This window comes from Cnephaeus nilssonii (assembly GCF_951640355.1).
Source record: "Cnephaeus nilssonii genome assembly, chromosome: X".
Lineage (NCBI taxonomy): Eukaryota > Metazoa > Chordata > Mammalia > Chiroptera > Vespertilionidae > Cnephaeus > Cnephaeus nilssonii.
This window is the reverse complement of record NC_137071.1, coordinates 1,878,688-1,898,592: the sequence shown is the minus strand read 5'-3', so window position 1 is coordinate 1,898,592 and position 19,905 is coordinate 1,878,688. Positions and strand designations below refer to the sequence as shown.

Genomic DNA, 19,905 nt, shown 5'->3' with positions numbered 1-19,905 from the left:
GAGAAAACCTGATTCAGATAGAAAAACTAAGGGGTGTCTGGCCGCAGTGGCTCAGTGGTTGAGCGTCGACTAATGAACCAGGAGGTCACGGTTCCATTCTTCTATATCAGTGGTCGGCAAACTCATTAGTCAACAGAGCCAAATATCAACAGTACAACAATTGACATTTCTTTTGAGAGCCACATTTTTTAAACTTCAACTTCTTCTAACGCCACTTCTTCCAAATAGACTCGCCCAGGCCGTGGTATTTTGTGGAAGAGCCACACTCCAGGGGCCAAAGAGCCGCATGTGGCTCGCGAGCCGCAGTTTGCCGACCACTGCCTTAAACACTGCTGTTTGATTTGTGAGCCGACCATGGTTCTATATCATTGCAAGGAGTGAGCCTTTGTTCTTCATTTTTTAGAGCTGTGTAGTGTTTCATGTTAGTTTAATCTCAGTTCTCATTGAAGTGCTCCTTAAAATTTACTAATACTATGCTAAAATGCCGGAAGTTTAGAAATATAATTCAATTTAGCGGGAATATCGCGTAATTTTCCCATTACAGGGTCGTAGGTCACCATGGTTTGAGGTGCTAAAAATCCACCTGATGTTCCCACGCCACCCCTCAAGCTTTGCCATCACCAGCTGCTTGGAGTCTGGGCCTGTGATTGACTTCCATGACAAATGCTGCTTGTCAACTTTAATGGCTTTGAGGAACTAGAATGCCCACAGTTTTGGCATAAAATTTGAATATCATTTTCATGGCATCTCAAACTACCTTCTGACTAATGAGTTTTGAAATACTCAGTATGCTATTATTGTCATTAAAAAATATGCCCATGAAACCAAAAGACTTCCTTGTAAATATAGTCATCACATTATCATTCAATGCAAAACAATGGAAATGACCTAAATGTTAATTACATAGGAAGTCATTCAGTAAACTGTGTTCAATGCAGCTGTTTATTTTATATTTATAAAGAATTTTTAATGATACAGGAACAGTGATTTGTAAAAATTTAAGCACACAATTATGTGTCTATGATATAACTATGCAAAATAGAAAGATTACAGAAAATGGAGAGATAGCAGAGATTATATCTGGCTGGTAGAATTTCTAAAATCTATATGTATAAAAGCCTAAGCGACAGTTATGACCGAACAACCAGAACAACCAGTCGACCAGTCGCTATGACGCGCACTGACCACTAGGGGGCAGACGCTCAATGCAGGAGCTTCCTCCTGGTGGTCAGTGCGCTCCCACAGCCAACCTCCTGCCACCAGCCAACCTTCTCCGGTCCCTCCCCCCAGCCGGTAGGCCCCCATCGGCCTGGCCCCGATAAGCCCAGCCTCAATCTGCCCTGATCGCTGGCCAGGCCTAGGGACCCCCCCTGTGCACGAATTTATGTGCTGGGCCTCTAGTTTATATATAATTTCCTTCATACATTGTATATTCTCAAAACAGTTTGCAATAAATGTATCTTACTTTTATAGTCAGAACAAACATGTTAAAAACCGGTTGATATTGTTATTTGGACCCCTGAATTAATGTGGGTATCCTATCACTTTTCTGAAATTCAGATCTATTTATTAATAGTTAATATATTCCTAGGCTTCAAAAATCAAAATAAAATAAAATATAAAGTGAGGATGGGGGCCCACCCATATGCTCTATCTACCCCGTCCCTCTCAACACATAACCACCTATACTCCCACTTTATAACCTTAAACCAGTGGTCGGCAAACTCATTAGTCAACAGAGCCAAATATCAACAGTACAACGATTGAAATTTCTTTTGAGAGCCAAATTTTTTAAACTTCAACTTCTTCTAACGCCACTTCTTCAAAATAGACGCGCCCAGGCCGTGGTATTTTGTGGAAGAGCCACACTCAAGTGGCCAAAGAGCCGCATGTGGCTCGCGAGCCGCAGTTTGCCGACCACTGCCTTAAACACTGCTGTTTGATTTGTGAGCCTTCCAGTCATCATTATGTAAATACAAGACTATATATATAACCTCCTTTTCTTTTTAAACAGTTTTGTCTCTTACTATTTCACTTTAAAAATATATTCTACATCACCTCATAAAGCATTTCCTTTTTCTTCCCCCCCACAGCGTTACTGTATGTCATATTAATTTTTAAAGCAAAATTTTCATGGACCCATTTCTTAGAATTTGCTCATTCAGTGTGCTATTTTAGAAGAGCAATATAAAAACGAACTCTAGGGCAAGTATGTGCACGTTAGCAAGACAATATCTTTCATTTAGTATGGTGAGTATTCTACTTTCTAGGGTTTTTTGTTTTGTTTTGTTTTTGTTAATCCTCATCCAAGGACATTTTCCCGTTGATTTTTACATAAAGTGGAAGGGAAGGGGAGAGACAGAGAAACATTGATGTGAGAGAGACACATCAATTAGTTGCCTCCTGAGCATGCCCCAACCAGGGCCAGGGATCGAACCTCCAACCTAGGTACTTGCCCTTTAGTTCTTGATTTCCTTTTCCCAGTATACTGCGTGTGAGGTACCCTAACCATGGGTTCTTTAATAACACGTTGAAGTACACACATAGTTAAGTATGTTAGAAAGGTTATCTGTCATCCTCTCCTGGCAGTAGCAAAACAATGTGCATACTCGGAGCGAACTGGGCTTTTCAGGACTAGAAGGAAAGGAAAGGAAACAAATGTGGGTCTGGGAGGATGTGGGCTGATGCAGCACTGGGTCCTAGGCGGCAGGGGTAGGCAGGCCTTCGCTGCCAGTGTCCAATGGGCACAGCGAGCAAGCACTGGCCAGAGATCCTCTAGTTCAGGAGCAATTCGAGCTGTTCAGTGGAGTACGGAAGCAAGCTGACGTGTGATCATCAGTATCTGCCGCGTGCATTGCTGTGTGGTGTCACTCAGATTCATTCACAATTCATCAATACTCAACATCTACCCTGACCCAAGGAGGCTGCCCTCAGAGAGCTCATAAATGAGACACAGTCCCAAACTGGACTCAACCTTAATGCAACATGTAGCAGTCCACGATGGCCATAATAATGCTGTGTAACAAACCGCCCCCTAGCTCAGCGTCGCCCAACAACAAGCATGTGTTTGCATGCCGCAGGTTCGCAGGTTGATGCCGCGCTGTGTGAATCCAGCTTTGGTACCAGCAGGCTAACCCAGGCAACTCTTCTCATATAACAGTGTTAGAAACAAACAAACCAAAAATACACACCACCTCACCAGGCCTCTCCCCAAACTGAACTCTCTGACGCATACCCACATTCTGTCAGCCAAAGCAGGAGGAACTGTAATGTCACACTGAAAAGGCAGGATACAGGGAAGGTTTATGAATTGGGGAAAACACACTCTACCACATAGCGAATAAATGCGATGACAAATGTAGGGCACGCGCCACCCAGCAGACTGGGTACACAGCTGGACTGAATTTCCCAGCCTCCCTTGCAGCTAGTTGCGGCCGGGATGCTGGTTAATGGAGCATGGGCAGAACGATGCACTGTGGTTCCAGTGATGGGCCTTCTGAGCCTCCCACCCTATCGCCCCCATTCCTTTGCCCTCATCTGTCAGCTGAAGGTGAAGGGCAGCCCAGCCTTGAATCTCACAGCGAAGGAGCGAGTGCCCTCATCTTCCAGGTTCTCAGCAAAGCTCCCTCCCTCCCTCCATCAGCAACGCCGGGGCGGGGCTCCAAGAGAGCAAGAAATAAGCCACCAGCCCTAACCCGTTTGGCTCCGTGAATAGAGGTCAGCCTGCGGACTGAAGGGTCCCAGGTTCGATTCCGGTCAAGCGCATGTACCCTGGTTGCGGGCACATCCCCAGTAGGGGGTGTGCAGGAGGCAGCTGGTTGATGTTTCTCTCTCATCCATGTTTCTGGCTCTCTATCCCTTTCCCTTCCTCTTTGTGAAAATTCAATAAAATATATTTTTTAAAAAAGAAGAAAAAAAAAGAAATAAGCCACCAGGAATCTAGGGGATAATGTGCTAAAGCTTAACTATCAGGAGCTGGTAGTTGGGCCACTTAACCCAGGATTGGGGAGTTGGAGAAGGCTCCATGGACCAAGCTTAGGTTACATATTGAAACATGAAAGACAAACAGGATTTTTCCAGGTAAAAAGGGGGCAAGATAAAGATTGTTCCAGACGAAAGGAAGACTATGCGTAAAAAGGCTCAGAGGTGAGACGCGACTACAGTATTGAACTCTGCAAAAGCAGCCAGACAATATGTAAACAAATGAGCATGGCTGTGTTTCGATAAAACTTTATTTAAAAAAATCGTAGTAGAGCCTGGCCTGTGTTGCTCAGTGGTTGAGCATCCTCCCATGAACCAGGCAGGAAGTCAAGGTTCAATTCCCAATCAGGGCACATGTGCGGGTTGTGGGCTCCATCCCCAGTAGAGGGTGTGCAGGAGGCAGCTGATTAATGATCCTCTCTCATCATTGATGTTTCTATCTCTCTCTCCCTCTCCCTTCCTCTCTGAAATCAGTAAAAATATATTTTTAAAAAAAACTGCAATGGTGCGATGACTGAACCCCATGAAGAACAGTCTCGAATAAGCCAGGTGGTTTCAGGCTCTCGTCTTCAGCCAGTTAAACACTCTTGCCACTTAAATACTGTATATAGCCCTAGCTGGTTTGGCTCAGTGGATAGAGCATCGGCCTGCAGACTCAAGGGTCCCAGATTCGATTCCAGTCAAGGGCATGTACCTTGGTTGCAGGCACATCACCAGTAGGAGGTGTGCAGGAGGCAGCTGACCGATGTTTCTCTCTCATCGATGTTTCTAACTCTTTATCCCTCTCCCTTCCTCCCTGTAAAAAATTAATAAAATATATTTTTAAAAAATACTGTATATACACCCTTGCCTACATTCACTGGGCGAAGTTCACATTGATTTTAAGCACACTGGCCTACTGTTTGCTTTAAAGCTCATCTCTGTCAGTTAATTATCATGTTCTTATTTTCAAATTAAGCAAATTTCACAGAATTTATGAGATATCTGAAAAACAACCAAGATGAAAATGAAAACCCAATAGTAAATTATAATTGCAGGGCAATTGCTTTTCCTTTTCAGACCCAAGAAACATTTCTTTCAGAAAAATGATAGTATTTTCCTATCATTCATAAAGGACTTCCTCAAATGGAAGCTTGCTGACATTTTAAAAACCCATTAGAGCATAATCATAATTTTGCTTGAGCTAATAGCAGTAAAACATAGATTTCTTAGAAGTCCAAGTTGATTACTTTTAACCAGCCATTATAGAGGAAAAAAAAAAAATCATGCTTCGAATGTCAAAACAGAATAAAAGTTTATTCTCTGAGACCCAGTCCAAAAGCAGACCATTTACTTTGAGCTTGTGTAGCCCTTTCCCTTCCTGAGTTACTGATCATGGTCATTGTTCAGCGAAACAAATAATGACCATTTATCCGCATGAAGAATCGGAATGGCTTGTTTATGACTCGGCCCACTCTTTAGTACAGAGTATCTGTCGTATGCCAAGCGCTGCAAACCAGACTCGAAAATACTTTTCTCCAAGAAGAGTGTAGGCAGGAAACCCTTCTCATCTCCTTGCCAGGAAAAAAAATGGGCATGCTAACTTTGTTATCTAAAACGAAGGCTTAGATTTCTTCAAGATAATTTTCACAGCTGAAGTACAGAATGACCTAAATGGCTCAGAAGGGAGGCGGCATTCCTGCCCTATGTTTTCGCTGGAGAAACCAAAGGTAGTGCATAGTTTTCCCTGGCATGGCTCTCAATCCATGCAAAAGTTGGGTTCAACTCAACGCCAGATGAACACAGCCCACCTAAAGCCCTGTGTGTACAACTAAACGCACTTAGCTAGTTTTCTTTCCAGTGGGAAAAAGATGAACGAAGGTCATCAGCCATGAGGACCAGGAGGCTCAAGTATACTGTAAGGAAATAGCCGGCACTCTCCCGTGGACTTATCGGCTCCCCAGCACACGTCGGTTGAGGCTGTGCAAGTACTATTGCCAATTCTTTTTCCATCCCTGTTGTCAACTGGCAGGTTAAAGGCCTACGGAAGGCAAGCATCACTCTGACAAGTCACTCTTTAGCCGAAAGAAAGCATTCTGCTTTAGTGACCCAAAAACAAGCATGCAAAATTGTTCCGAACGCAACAAATACAGCAGGTCAATATATTCACTCCCAATGGCCAGTGTCCCAAAGTTCACTCGATGATTTGAGGTCAGAAGTTTAAGTAAAGATAAGGTCTATGTGAATTGTGAATGCACACTGATGAATTCATGTATTTAATATGCTAAATTTGCCCAGCCATCGTGGCTCAGTGGCTGAGCGTCAACCTATGAACCAGGAGGTCACGGTTCGATTCCCAGTCAGGGCTGCGGGCTCGGCGTGCAGGAGGGAGCCGATCAACGATTCTCCCTCATCATTAATGTTTCTATTCCTCTCTCCCTCTCCCTTCCTCTCTGAAATCAATAATAAATATATTTGCTTTAAATGCTAAGTGTGACATATGTTGACAAGGTTTCTCTCCATAACGACACTCTAGCCAGGCTCCTCTGAGCCCTTTCTTGTATCAACCTTATAGGCCTCAACCTTGGCCTAGAAAGACCCGATCGAACACCTAGTTTCTTTTTAAAAAACATATTTTTAAATTACCTGGCCAGTGTGGCTCAATGGTTGAGCGTCAACCCATGAACCAGCAGGTCATGGTTGGATTCGGCTTGATCCCCAGTAGGGGGCGTGGAGGAGGAAGCCGATCGATGATTCTCATCATTGATGTGTCTCTCTCTCCCTCCCTCTTCCTTCCTTTCTGAAATCAATAAGAAAACATTAAAAAAAATTTTTTTATTGCTTTTTAGAGAAACAGGAGGGGAGAGGGAGAGAGAGAGAGAAACATCCATGTGAGAGCAAAAGATGAATTGGCTGCCTCCTGCATGCCTCCTACCGGGAATGGAGCCCACAGCCCAGGCATCCATCCCACAACTAGGCCCTGTGCCCTGTGCCCTGTGCCCTGTGCCCTGTGCCCTGACTGGCAATCTTTTGGTGCACAAGACAGAGCCCAACCAGCTGACCCACCCTGGCAGGGCAACACTTACTTGCTAACAGCTCAAGGCCACACCCCTAGGAGGACTCCAGCCCCCTTAAGGTGCTTGCCTGAGAACATCCAAGGCTGCCAAAGGACTTTCCTGTTTGTCCCAGCCAGCATCTAAAGACAGGACCCATCCCCCAGCCTCTGGGGGTGGGGGGTGGGGGGAAGAGCCTAACTTGGGTGAGTGGCAGTAGCCAACGGGGATGGGTTCCAGGGGCATCAGGTCCCCCTTTCTCACTTTTTGTCATTACTCACTTCCCTGCCTCAACTGACACCCCAGCTCCCGATGGCCCCATTCTCCCTTTATTTATTTTTTATTATTTTATTTTTGTTCTTTTGTTCATCCTCACCGGAGGATGTTTTTTCCATTGATTTTCAGGGAGAGTGGAAGGGAGGAGGAGGGACGGAGAGAAACATCGATGTGAGAGAAACACATCTATTTGGTTGCCTCCTGCACGAGCCCCAACCAGAGTCCGGGCTGGGAAGGAGCCCGCAACCGAAGTATGTGCCCTTAAGCGGAATCGAACCCGGGACCTTTTGGTCTGCAAGCCGATGCTCTATCCACTGAGCCAAAACTCTATTTTCCCTTTAAAATGCCTGGTCACCTCTGCACAAATGAATGCTGTGTTGATGTCACACTGGCCTCTTCTCCCTACTGAGATGGTATAGTACTGAGTAAATCTGCCCTTACCACTTTAACTGGTGTCTGGGTTTGCTGATCTTTGACGGTGTGTATCTGGCTATACTTGTGCCCACACACGTGTGTTGATCATGTACAGAAGGGAAAAGAGGAAAAGGCGTTAACCCAGGGTCGGCAAACTGTTTCTGCAAAGAACAGAGTACGTCAGGCTGTGCAGGCCAGGAGGTCTCCGGAGCATCCATTCCACTTGGCTCTCAGGGAGCCACAGACAACGCTCAAAGGCATGAGCGTAGCCACATGCCAGTAAACCTCTGTGGACACTGACATGTGGATTCCATATTATATTTCTTTTCTTTTTTTAATATTTTGATTGATTTCAGAGAGGAAGGAAGAGTGAGATAGAAACATCCATGATGAGCCGAAACCGGTTTGGCTCAGTGGATGGAACGTCGGCCTGCGGACTCAGGGGTCCCAGGTTCGATTCCGGTCAAGGGAATGTGCCTTGGTTGCGGGCACATCCCCAGTGGGGGGTATGCAGGAGGCGGCTGATCGATGTTTCTCTCTCATCGATGTTTCTAACTCTCTGTCCTCTCTCTTCCTCTCTGTCAAAAATCAATAAAATATATTTAAAAAAAAAGAAACATCCATGATGAGAGAGAATCATGGATCGGCTGCCTCCTGCAAGTCCCCCACTGGGGTTCGAGCCCACAACCCGGGCATGTGCCCTTGCCCGGAATCGAACCTGGGACCTTTTAGTCCACAGGCCGACGCTCTATCCACTGAGCCAAACCAGCTAGGGCCATATTATATTTCTTTTAACTTTTTTGAACCATTTACAAATTGACACAAAATAAAATTCAAACCATTCTTAGCTCAGTGAGCCAGATTTGGGCCATTGGCCATAGTTGGCCAACCTCTGGTTTGACCTATTTAGAAATGTCTTTCCTTTCTATGATTAGCTTTCAAAGTTCAAGATCATTTGATGCTAAGATTGGTAGATTTCAGGACTGTATTTCTCAACAAGTCAAGAGTTGCTCTCAATTTTCTCATTGAGCCAAGTATGAAATCAGTGATTTAAAAATATATATATATTTTTTATTGATTTCAGAGAGGAAGGGAGAGGGAGAGATAGAAACAGCCAATGATGAGAGAGAATCACTGATTGGCTGCCTCTTGCATGCCCCCTACTGGGGATCGAGCCCGCAACCCCGGGCATGTGCCCTTGACTGGAATCGAACCTGGGACCCTTTGGTCCACAGGCCGAAGCTCTATCCATTGAGCCAAACTAGCTAGGGCAAAATCGTGATTTTTAAGTCCATTCCTTAAAGATAATTTTCTATTTCACCAATAATGTATATTCCCTCTTAGCTAAACTTCCATGGCAAACTCCAAATGAAATAGTAATCAAGTTGCTTGCTCTCTCTCTCTCTCTCTCTCTTTCTCTCTCTCTCAAGAGAGAGAGAATATGAATAGCTGGAAGATCCACAAATAGAAAGTTAGAATTTCCAGGTTATGCTTTTAAAGTATAAGTAAGTTTCACTGCAGCTGAAATCTATATCAATTCTGAGAGCAAGAAGTTGAAATTCACTTGAGAGAGACAGAGAAAGAAACAGAGAGAGACACAGAGACAGAGAGACGCAGAGAGAAAGAGAAAGAGAGGTGCTTGAACGGATACCCAGCCTGCACTAGAAATCTCTCCCCTGACAGTGCTAGCGACTAGACTCGCACAGCTGCAAACTAGCAACCCCTGGGCAAGTAGAGTTAAATATTTCTAAAACAGAAATCTAGTTCTGTTATGAAACTGTTCATCATTTCACCTCCTGACAGCCAGGAAAATCAGCAGAACTCAGAAAGGGCTCCGACGGCGAGCAAGGAGCATTGTTCATAAAATTCAAATGCAGAGTTTTTCTCTGCCCGCCTCCCAACGCACTGTTAGCAGCCAGGTGAAGGCAATTACTCGGGTAAAAAGGGAGATGGGAAAGTCTGACCTTGCGCGTTGCTTCTTTAACTTCCCCCTTGGCCTGGGAAATAGGAAATTCTGAACGAGATCGAGGTAAAAAATAGTTTTGTGGTCTCTGAATAGATTTTATACACACATTTGAGGAAACTATAAAGACACATATCATTTTATTCCTCCTCAAATGCATGATGCTTGTAACTAAATTAGCACTTTATTTATTACTAATGTTAGCAACGGCTGTATACCACAGAATAACCCATAAAACTCCAAGGCGGGGGAAGGTACTAGTAAAGCAGCTCCCAAATCTACCTATTACTACAAGAAGTGATCTTCATGTTAATAATGGGGACCCAAGCATCTCAAAGTGTTTGGCTTTGTGCTTCAAGAAGAGAAATGAAATCGTGCTATTCGATCCGCAAGCACACTGCTAAGTTTAATAACACCCCAGGAGTTTGGGGTTTCACATCATTTCCCTTCGGCGAAGGGGCATAATCATACGTCTTTCTACTGAGTTGGAGTCTTCAGTAAACGCTTCAAAGCCTGCGCCTGCTTTGCAAACAAAACAGTCCATACAGAGAACAGTACCCATCAAAATATCTGCCTATTTGAATACTATTAGGGGCTGATAAGCCAATCATCTGTGATGCTCTCATCTACAAGGATGGCAAGTGATATATAACTGTTACCAAGGAAACCACGCAGTAAGACGACATGTAAACTATCAAGCAGTTGAATAAGGAAATTAAAAGAACAAGAAATAAACATCTCCCGGTGGATTCCTGACACATGGCGCCACCCACGATGAATGCACTCAGGGGCACAACTCAGAAAGATGCTGTCAAGGGTCGCAACTTGCCAGCCAGGCCAATGCTCGGCAGCGTTTTTTCAAATGAGGATCATCAGGCAGGACTGGGTTCAATCTGAACTCCAAATTTTCCCATGATGAAAAGGGCATAGATTCTGGGAATGCGCGGTCAAACGCAGATCCTTTTAAAAGTTAAAATATACGGCTTATTAATTCCAGTGTGGATTAATATTTTCTTGAAATTCTCTGTCATTACCACCCTCTCTCCTCACAGACAGGGCATTTAGCAAATACCAGGTACGCTTTCTACAGCAAATGCTGTCTGAATGAACATTTAGAAACGCAAGTTCTTGGGACTCGAAGGCAAGGTTAGGGCCTGGGAGAGCTATGTTTGTTCATCTCTAAGTCCAGAGAATTTTAAGCACTCAAGTAACTGCGTGGATCAAAGCTAAATCCTTTAGGAAGATTATCCATTCTGAAATCAGCAAAATCCGGCAGCGTAAGCACTTTTCTACTTCACCTTTGAGAAAAGAACTTCATTTCTGTAACAGTGTTTAAATCTCACACACGAGGCTATTCTGTCAAGGGCTGGAGCCACAGCTGCTAACATGTGTTTCTGCATGCTCATGACCCTCTAGGTTGGCTCGGGGCCCATGGCTGATGGCAAGGAGCAACAAAAGGAATATGTTTATGGTAGGAAGGGTCCTTCATGGGCACATGAGTGGGGCATGAGCAGCATCTTGCTTTAGAATAAACATCGCTTTAGAATAAACACTCTGACCACATCCCCTTAAGGACGGAAAGTGAAAATCACACCCATTTACTAAATCCCAACCTCTCTTTAAAGTAACATACAGCCTGGCTTGGGTTTTGCAAAAACTCAAAAGTCAGAAAAACGAGTAGGAAACAGCTTTTCACGGACACACAGCAGCCCTCTCCCAAGCTCAAGTTTAAGGACTAAATCTAGGCTTCGGATGGTTTGTTCGTCTTAGCATGTTTATCAGGGGAGGCCACCGAAATCGAACTTGATTGCCTTAAAATATACCATTGGTTGAACTTCTCCTTCGGCAGAGTCGCTGAACTGCTGCTCACCGCTGTCTCCCACCCCCGGCCCACGATCTGACGGCTGCGTACCAGTGAGCACTGGGCAGCAGCATGCACAAAGCGAACAGAGGTGTGAAGCCACGGCCCTCGGTGACAGTGGCCTGAAACCAGTCTGCCGTGCTCCAGTCACCCTCCCCTTGACATGCGTGTCCTCTGATCTGCAGGGCGACAACTCTTGATGGGCTGCTCCAAGGCCGACTGTTTACACACCAACTGTATACCTCGCATCCCTCCAGGCTAACTTCCACTGGGGCCCTCTCCCCCCCGGGGAAAGCTGCCTGTGACATGAAGACTGTCTGGCCTGTGTGAGCAGAGAGGGAAGGTGGAGATAGGCAAGAATAAATAAAGACCTGTAGCCGGCGGGGCCAGGCACATGGAGCGGAATGTTTGCCAGATGGCCCAAGGGTCATGACCAAAGCGAAGTGAGCGTGCATTTCCCACTCGGGCTAGCTGAGGCTGCTCATTCTCACCTGAGGCAATGAACACTAAGGGATGGGAGGAAACCTCAAATGATTCTCCCCCCACTGCAAGCAAGGCTAAGCCAGGCCCTGGAAAACCCCGGCTGCCTCGCTCCCGAGGCTGTGGCAGCACCTGCCAGAGTCCCAGGGGCGAAGGCCAGTCTTTGGGGCACCTGGGCACAGAGGTGGGCAGGGTCTCCTAAGACTTTCCGCCCAGGTCCGGCCGGGTTACCGCCATCCAAGCACAGACCCAGCTCCTGGGGTGCCAGGAAGACTTGGGAAGCTCAGCGGGCAGCGGGCAGCTCTGTCCATGGCACACGAGGTGGCCGAAATGTGGACCCGTCGCTGGTCCCCCTCTCCCCGCCAGAGACATCTGCCTGGAGCGCTGACTTCCCTTTCCTCCCAACAACAGGGAAGCACAGTTCGGGATCGTTCGAGGCTCCGGACGCCCCCGGTGCCCACGGAAAGGCTAAAGGTCTTTGTCTGCCGTCTCCTTGAATTCAGCATGTAGGTCACTGCCGGCAACGGCTGGGCAGCCTACACGCCGAGTTTTCTGGGGTGTGGGGTCCGATCCCGTGCCGGGGGAAGGGGCCACTTGTGGTTCCCTGCGGCTCGGAAGGACCCCAAGCCCTGAGGGCTCCTGGCTTTGCCTGGCAGGAGCGATTCCACGCATCTTCTCTGAGCCCCGAATCATCCCCGCCACCCCAAGCGCCGCCGCCGGGGCTCCCGTGGGAACGCAAACTGCCGCGAACCCCGCGGGGTGCTCGGGGCGTGTGTTCCCGTGTGCGGTCCACACCCGCGGAGCCACAAGCCCCAGCAGCCGGCGAGCAAGAAGTTGCACGCGGCAGCCCGCCCCCCCCCCCCGGCCGCCGGGTTGGGGGTCCGATCGCCAGCCCCCCGCGGCTCTCTCCAGCTTTTGCTTCTCCTCCCCAGACTCCCTGCACACAGAGCCCCAAGTTGCCCGCGGAGGCGGCCCTGGGTGCTCAGGACCCGGCGCGGCCCCTACCTCGAGAGCTTGGCGATCTTCACGAAGCTGAAGACATCCATGCGGGCGGCCGGGGACCCCCCCCTCGAGCGCCGCGGCTCCGACGCCCCGTCTCAGGCCAGCGGCGGCAGCCTCCGCAGCCCCATGGCCGGCGGGACCTCGGCGCGCCCCGGGGGCTGGGGCGGCGTTGGCGGCGGGCGGGCGGGCGGGTGAGGCTGCACCTGGAGGCGGTGGCTGCTACCCCCCTCCGGCCGCGAGCTGCGTGTGCACCCCCAGCAGGACGGCGGATGGGCGCTGGGGAAACTCAATTGAGAGCCGGGCGGGCAGGCGGCGAGGGGCGGGGAGAGCGGGCCGGGTCCTGCGCTGCGCCCGGAGCGCCCCAGCCTGGGGGGCGGCAGGAGGGGGGGGGGAACCGCTGGACGTCTAGCCAGGCCGGGGAGAGGGGCGCTGTGACTGCTCCCCCGCCCGCCGGCCCGGCTGCCCCGCGCGCCAAGGAGCGCAGCCCGAGCCGGGAGCCGGCCACCCAGCCTGGCACACACAGGCGCACCCCTCCCGGCACTGCAGCTGCCTCCCTGCTCCCTCCTCAGGCAGCGTCCCTGCTCCACCCCCCACCCCCGGCCGCGGAGGGGGTGAAGGGGTTGTGGCTCTCCTGCCACCCGCTGTGGGTGCCTCCAGATCGGAGATCGGGGATCGCACAGTCTCGGGCACCCCACCCGGGACGGCGATCGCTCCCCCCACCACCACCACCACCTTTCCCAAAGCAAAGGAGAGCCAAGCAGCGACCGCAGGTTGCCGGAGCCTTCGCTCGCTTCACAAACAGAACTAGCGATGGGAAGAGGGGGGCTGGCCGAGGCTGGGCGCACGGTCGGGGGGCCGTGGAGGGAGATGCCCAGCGCAGTGGGCTCGACTCGGGGAGCGCAGAGTTCCCACCGTGCCCCCCGGAACCGCTGGAGCGAGACGTGCCAGCTGGGCTGGCTGGCAATGTGTGTCTCTGGACCGCAGCGGCGGCGGAGAAATCAGAACAGAAGATGGGGAGGCATTTGGGGAGGGGGGGGCGGCACACACAGCTGCTCCTCACTAGAGGGGCGCAGAGCTGGGGGTCCTGGGCGCCATTGGCACGGAGGCGGGTTGGCACGGGGTTCGCGATGGGAAGGAGAAGGGATGAGATGGGGATCTGGCAGGCAGCGCCAGCGGCGTTCTCCAAGCCATCAGCGGGCGGAGAAGGGAAAAACAAAACCTTGCTCCAAAAAAACAAAACCACAAACACTCACCTCAGGCAGAGTAAACTCCAAGTTGCAGCCATGGAGAACTAGCCGGGTCTTTTACATAATGAGCTCCGATGGTCGCCCCTCTTCCTGAACTCAGGCTGGGTCCCCGGGGCGCAGGCGTCTCTGGCCCCTCTTTCTTGTTCTTTCTCTTGGAGTCTCAAGGCCTCTTGGCCAAAATCCTTTAAAACCTCTCCCCAGACTCCCTGAAGGTCAGATGGCCGCACAAAGTGTGGGTTCTCCCCCCTCCCCCTAACCACCCCCCAGCAGCCTTCACCTGAGGGCAGGCCCCGCAGGGATCCCGCCCCTGAAATGTTGGAGGATCTGGCCAGCGCGCTGCTGGCTGTCAGAGGGATGAGGGAGAAGCAAATGGGCTTAAAGTTCCCAGACTCCGGCTCCCAGCCTGATCTGTCGCTGCATTTCAAGTCTTCAGTATTCCAACCCACCACTGCCACTTTTTTCCCCCAAAAGGCATTTCTTTCAACAATTAAAAATAAAATCAGTGGCAACCCGCAAAATCAAAATGATTTGAAACTCGGGCGTTAAGATTGCATTATTTTCAAAATAAACAGAATCCATTTTCCTTTAGCTTCTTAAAGACAGACGAGTTTAATTGCACCGACAAGGTTACTACTCAGGGTGACACGAGGCGAGAGGGACCTTGGCTTTGAACCCCCTATCGTTTGTGGGAAATAATTATAGTTTGGGTCTGCGCTGCGCCTTTTGTTTTTAAGCGCGTTGCATTTGAGTCTCATAGCAACCCTGTCATATAAAGTAAGGCAGCATGGTTAAAAACGAAAATTCCTTTTCTTTTTCTGCCACAGTCTATTCTCGATGTACTAGATCCGTGGTCGGCAAACTGCGGCTCGCGAGCCGCATGCGGCGCTTTGGCCCCTTGAGTGTGGCTCTTCCACAAAATACCACGGCCTGGGCGAGTCTATTTGGAAGAAGTGGCATTAGAAGAAGTTTAAGTTTAAAAAATGTGGCTCTCCAAAGAAATTTCAATCGTTGTACTGTTGATATTGGGCTCTGGTGACTGATGAGTTTGCCGACCACTGGCCTAGATAAAGAGATGCAATTTAAAGATGGGTCAGATCTAGTTCCTTGTCCTGTCCAGACTCCACACAAGCTCTCTATTCTCTTTGAAGCTGAACTTGACCTCCTCCTCCAATGGCTAACAAGGCCCTGGATGCCTGGCCCTTGATCTCCCTGACCTCATCTGTTGCTCCCCAACTCCTCGCCACCCCCAAAGCCCCAGCGACACTGGACTCCTTGCTGTTCTTCCAACTCTACAACTATCCTCCCACCTCGGCTCGCTCTTCGCAGGGGCTGTTCCCTCGTCCTGGAACGCCCTTCCCTCACATATTTGCATGGCAAGCTCCTTCGCCAAGCTTCTGTGTAAATATCACTTACACAGCCCTCTCTGCAAGGCCCATTTAAAGTGGCAGGGCCCCCACACTCTGGACTTCAAAGCCCTGTTTTGTTTTGTTTTTTTCCCCTGGCTTCATAGCGCTTATCAGCCAATAGTGCATTACATCATTTTTTTTTTTTTAATGTCTACTGTTTCTAGTCTGATCCTTCTGCTCGGATAAAAGTGCCACAAGAGTAGGGAGGTTTTTGGTTTTCTTTTGTTTTTGCTTTTTTTACTGGTGGATCCCAACTGTCTAGAACCATGGTCGGCAAACTGCGACTCGCGAGCCACATGCGGCTCTTTGGCCGCTTGAGTGTGGCTCTTCCACAAAATACCACGGCCTGGGCGAGTCTATTTGGAAGCAGTGGCGTTAGAAGAAGTTGAAGTTTAAAAAATGTGGCTCTCAAAAGAAATTTCAATCGTTGTACTGTTGATATTTGGCTCTGTGGACTAATGAGTTTGCCGACCACTGGTCAGAACAGTTCCGTAGATGGAGAAGTAACTTAATAAACATCTGTTGAATGAATTAATGTTATGCTCATTAGATTCACAGCCAAACCAATGCTGGCCAAACATCCCCAGTGGGTACTGTTCCCTCTCTGACTTCATTGCTGATGTTTGTCCAGCTCCCCACCACTCACTCTCCTCCATCCATCCCAGCATGCCCCGTCCTCCTCTGGCTTGCTAAGGATGGCAATGAAAGTGCTCTCACAGTCTTCATTATTACCCTTTGACCTTTCTTCCTTGCCCGAGAGTAGCCACCAACACATTCCTTCATCTCTTAGCGTCAGGCAGCGCAAGTCCAGTTCCTGAGCAGGAAAGGGGTGAAAGCAACGTTGGGATGCCCTTTTTAAAAAGATAACCCTATTAGGAAGAATTATCCTAGATACTAAGTAGTTATTCAACAGTGAAAGTGACAGGAAATAGACATTGTCTTTGCTTGTAGAGAAAAGAGTTTCCCTTTAAGACATCTGGTCTACCTGGAACAGTTTGCTGGTGGCATTCAATGGGTGCCCATTTGTGCGTTACAGTTATACGTGGTGCAGAGGCTCACTCTCTACAGCCTAAGAGCCAACAAGGCAAACAACTCGCTTCTCCAGGTCTTCTTCATACTCCTGTGATATATTGATTATCGAGTATGTTTTCTAATTGATTGGTATGTTTTTTTAAGTGCCGGGAACCAATTCCAGCATGTAATAATTACAAGAGTTCCGTCAAAAGGTTGATGGGACTTGGGCGGCTCAACAAGGGTGAGCCACACATATGTAGTTTACCTGTTGTTATTGGCTAAACGGCACTTCCCCCAAACCTGAATAGGATGATTGTTAGCTGCCAGACAGCTCAGGGCATTTTATTGCCTCCTGTTGGCCAAACACCTGAACAGCTGTAGGCTATTCCCCAAACTGACAATCTCTGTAAACCCTTTGACACCATACCCTTTGAAGTGTATATTTCCACCTTGCCTTGGGACACGTTGTGTTGAATAAAAGCACGGGTCCTTGGTCAGGGAGGAGTCTTATAGCTCCTTCAGCTGAAGCTCCTCTGACCCCCAATGCCTTTCAAAACTATCTTTCGTCCACGGACTCTTTAATCATCTATGCGCAGCCCCTTTCTCCAGAATGCTGAACCCTTTGTAAGGCTGGGAAAAGAACCCCGGCATTATGATGCCCTAACGAGGGACACCAACACTAAAGCAAAGAGATTCTCGACCTCCTCCTTTGTATTGTATTAAGGTAAGAATAAAATAATCTGCCTGGCTGGCGTTGCTCAGTGGTTGAGCGTCGACCTATGAACCAGGAGGTCACAGTTGGATTCCCAATCAGGGCACATGCCTGGGTTGCGAGCGTGGTCCCCAGTTTGGGGCGTGCAGGAGGCAGGTGATCAATGATTCTCTCTCCTCATTGGTGTTTCTCTCTCCCTTCCTCTCTGAAAACAATAAAAATATATTTTAATATAGAAAAGGAGCCAACTTTATTTAAAAAAAAAAAAAAGAAAGAAAGAATGAAAGAATCTGTTCCCCTGAAACATGCTCACACATCCAGTTTACACCTTCGGGCCCTCTCGGCAGACAGGCAAGGATGTGAGAGCTGGTTTCTCAGCTCTGCCCCTCTGAGCCAGGGGTGTGCAGCAGAGGCTGGGAGAGGTGTCTTTGTCCAGCATGAATCAGATCTGCCGAAAACAAACACACACCCATGAGAGGCATTGCAGCACATCCATGATTTGCTCAGGTTTCATCTTCAGCCTGGATCCTTCCTACGGCCCCTCGTAGAGATTTATTCATTGGAAACTGGATTACTCCGTCTTAAAAGGCTGTTTAATGAGCTTAACGTGAATCCAAGTGACACTGGGTCATTTCTAAAAGCCAAACACACTTTCAAACACTGTAGAATATATTCATGCATAAGAGACTCAAAGGGCGCTGTCTGGTTTGGCTCGGTGGATAGAGCGTTGGCCTGCAGACTCAAGGGTCCCAGGTTCGATTCCGGTCAAGGGCATGTACCTTGGTTGCGGACACATCCCCAGTAGGAGGTGTGCAGGAGGCAGCTGATGGATGTTTCTCTCTCATCGATGTTTCTAACTCTCTATCCCTCTCCCTTCCTCTCTGTAAAATATCAATAAAATATATATTTTTTCTTTTTAAAAAAGAGAGACTCAAAGGCATCAGCTCCGGGCAAGTCATTTCCCTTATGAGACTCAGTTTCCCCACCTATAACATAGAAATGATAACACCTGTAGCTAAACCAGAATGAGCCCTGGTGCATGGAAATTGAGGCACGTGGATATAACACCAGAAGGGTTTCCACACCTATCTTAAGCCTTGGCAGTGCTATTAGGAAAAGTTGCAGCCTCTAAGATCACTACTTTGAAGCTGAGAACATTTACTCTCTTTTTTAAAATATATTTTTATTGATTTCAGACAGGCAGACAGAGGGAGAGAGATAGAAACATCCATGATGAGAGAGAATCGTTGATTGGCTGCCTCCTGCACACCCCCCACTGAGGATCAAGCCTGCAACCCAGGCATGTGCCCCAACAGGAATCAAACCTCAGCCCCCTGGTTCACAGGTCAATGTGCAACCACTGAGCATGCTGGCCAGGCATGATTTCTCTCTATTTTTAAATCCTCACCCAAGGATATGTTTTTATTGATTTGAGAGAGGGGGGGGGGAGGGAGGAGGGAGAGAGAGGCATCGATGTGAGAGAGAAACATCAGCCTGTTGCCTCCCCGCCTGCACCCTGACTGGATATTGAACCCGCAACCAGGGCATGTGCCTTGATTGGGAATCAACCTCTGATCTCCTTTTGATGTATGGGACAATGTTCCAACCAAGTGAGCCACACTGGCCAGGGTGGGACACTGGGATTTTTGAGAAATGAGGTTAAAAAGACAACAAAAAACTACCGATAAAAGTAATAAAGGAAGAATTATTTTTATTTCCTTTCTTCCTTCTCTTTTCTTCCTTTCTTTCCTTTTTTACTTTTTACCTTCTACGTACGTCATAGTATTTTACCTGGGTGGGGGGTGGGACTAGAGGCTAGAAGGCAAGACAGGCTGGTTTTAAAGATACGATTAGTAGTATTAAATAAGGAGCTGAATCATGCTACACATTTGTAAGTTTTCACTTTTCTAAAGGCTTTTATTCCATTAGTCCTTGAAATAGCCCTGTAAATTAGACAAGAAAGTTATTATTATTCCATTTTAGCTACGACAAAAGGTGAGACCAGAAATGCACCAAGTGATGGCAATAATTTTTCCAGAGTATGAGGATTATTAGATCACGGGAGGCATTGATTTCTGGAGATATGTCTAGCAGCAGAAGGGGAATTTTGAAAAAAGATTTGGGGAATAAAAACCTCTCAAGTTCGCCCTGGCTGGTTTGGCTCAGCGGATGGAGCGTCGGCCTGCAGACTAAAGGGTCCCGGGTTCGATTCTGGTCAAGGGCACAAGCCTGGGTTGTGGGCTCGATCCCCAGTAGGGAGGGGGGCGTGCAGGAGGCAGCCAATCAATGATTCTCTCTCATCATGGATGTTTCTATCTCTCTCTCCCTCTCCCTTCCTCTCCAAAATCAATAAAATATATATTTAAAAAAACACAACTCTCCAGTTCTACCAATATAACTCAATTTTTTTTCTCTCATATTTGATTATCTTAAAGGAGACTCAAAAATTAAAGACGCTATTAGAAATTAGGGGCATTAGACAACAACTAGGATTTCTCCCTTCCATTGCCAAGTCTG

At 48.1% G+C, this 19,905-nt stretch overlaps 1 protein-coding gene across 3 annotated transcripts in view; it reads right to left on the bottom strand.

Moving 5' to 3' along the window:
- FRMPD4 (FERM and PDZ domain containing 4) overlaps positions 1-19,905 on the bottom strand; it is a gene marked incomplete at both ends in the record, with an annotated part of 720,410 nt that overhangs the window by 495,697 nt on the left and 204,808 nt on the right. For 2 of the 3 annotated variants that reach the window (XM_079764309.1, XM_079764310.1), the window contains one exon: positions 13,013-13,053. The exons of the other annotated variant lie outside the window; for it this stretch is intronic. In XM_079764309.1, the coding sequence (XP_079620435.1) occupies positions 13,013-13,053 (41 nt within the window). Of the gene's footprint in view, positions 1-13,012; positions 13,054-19,905 lie in introns of those variants that run through there. 3 annotated transcript variants of the gene reach the window in all.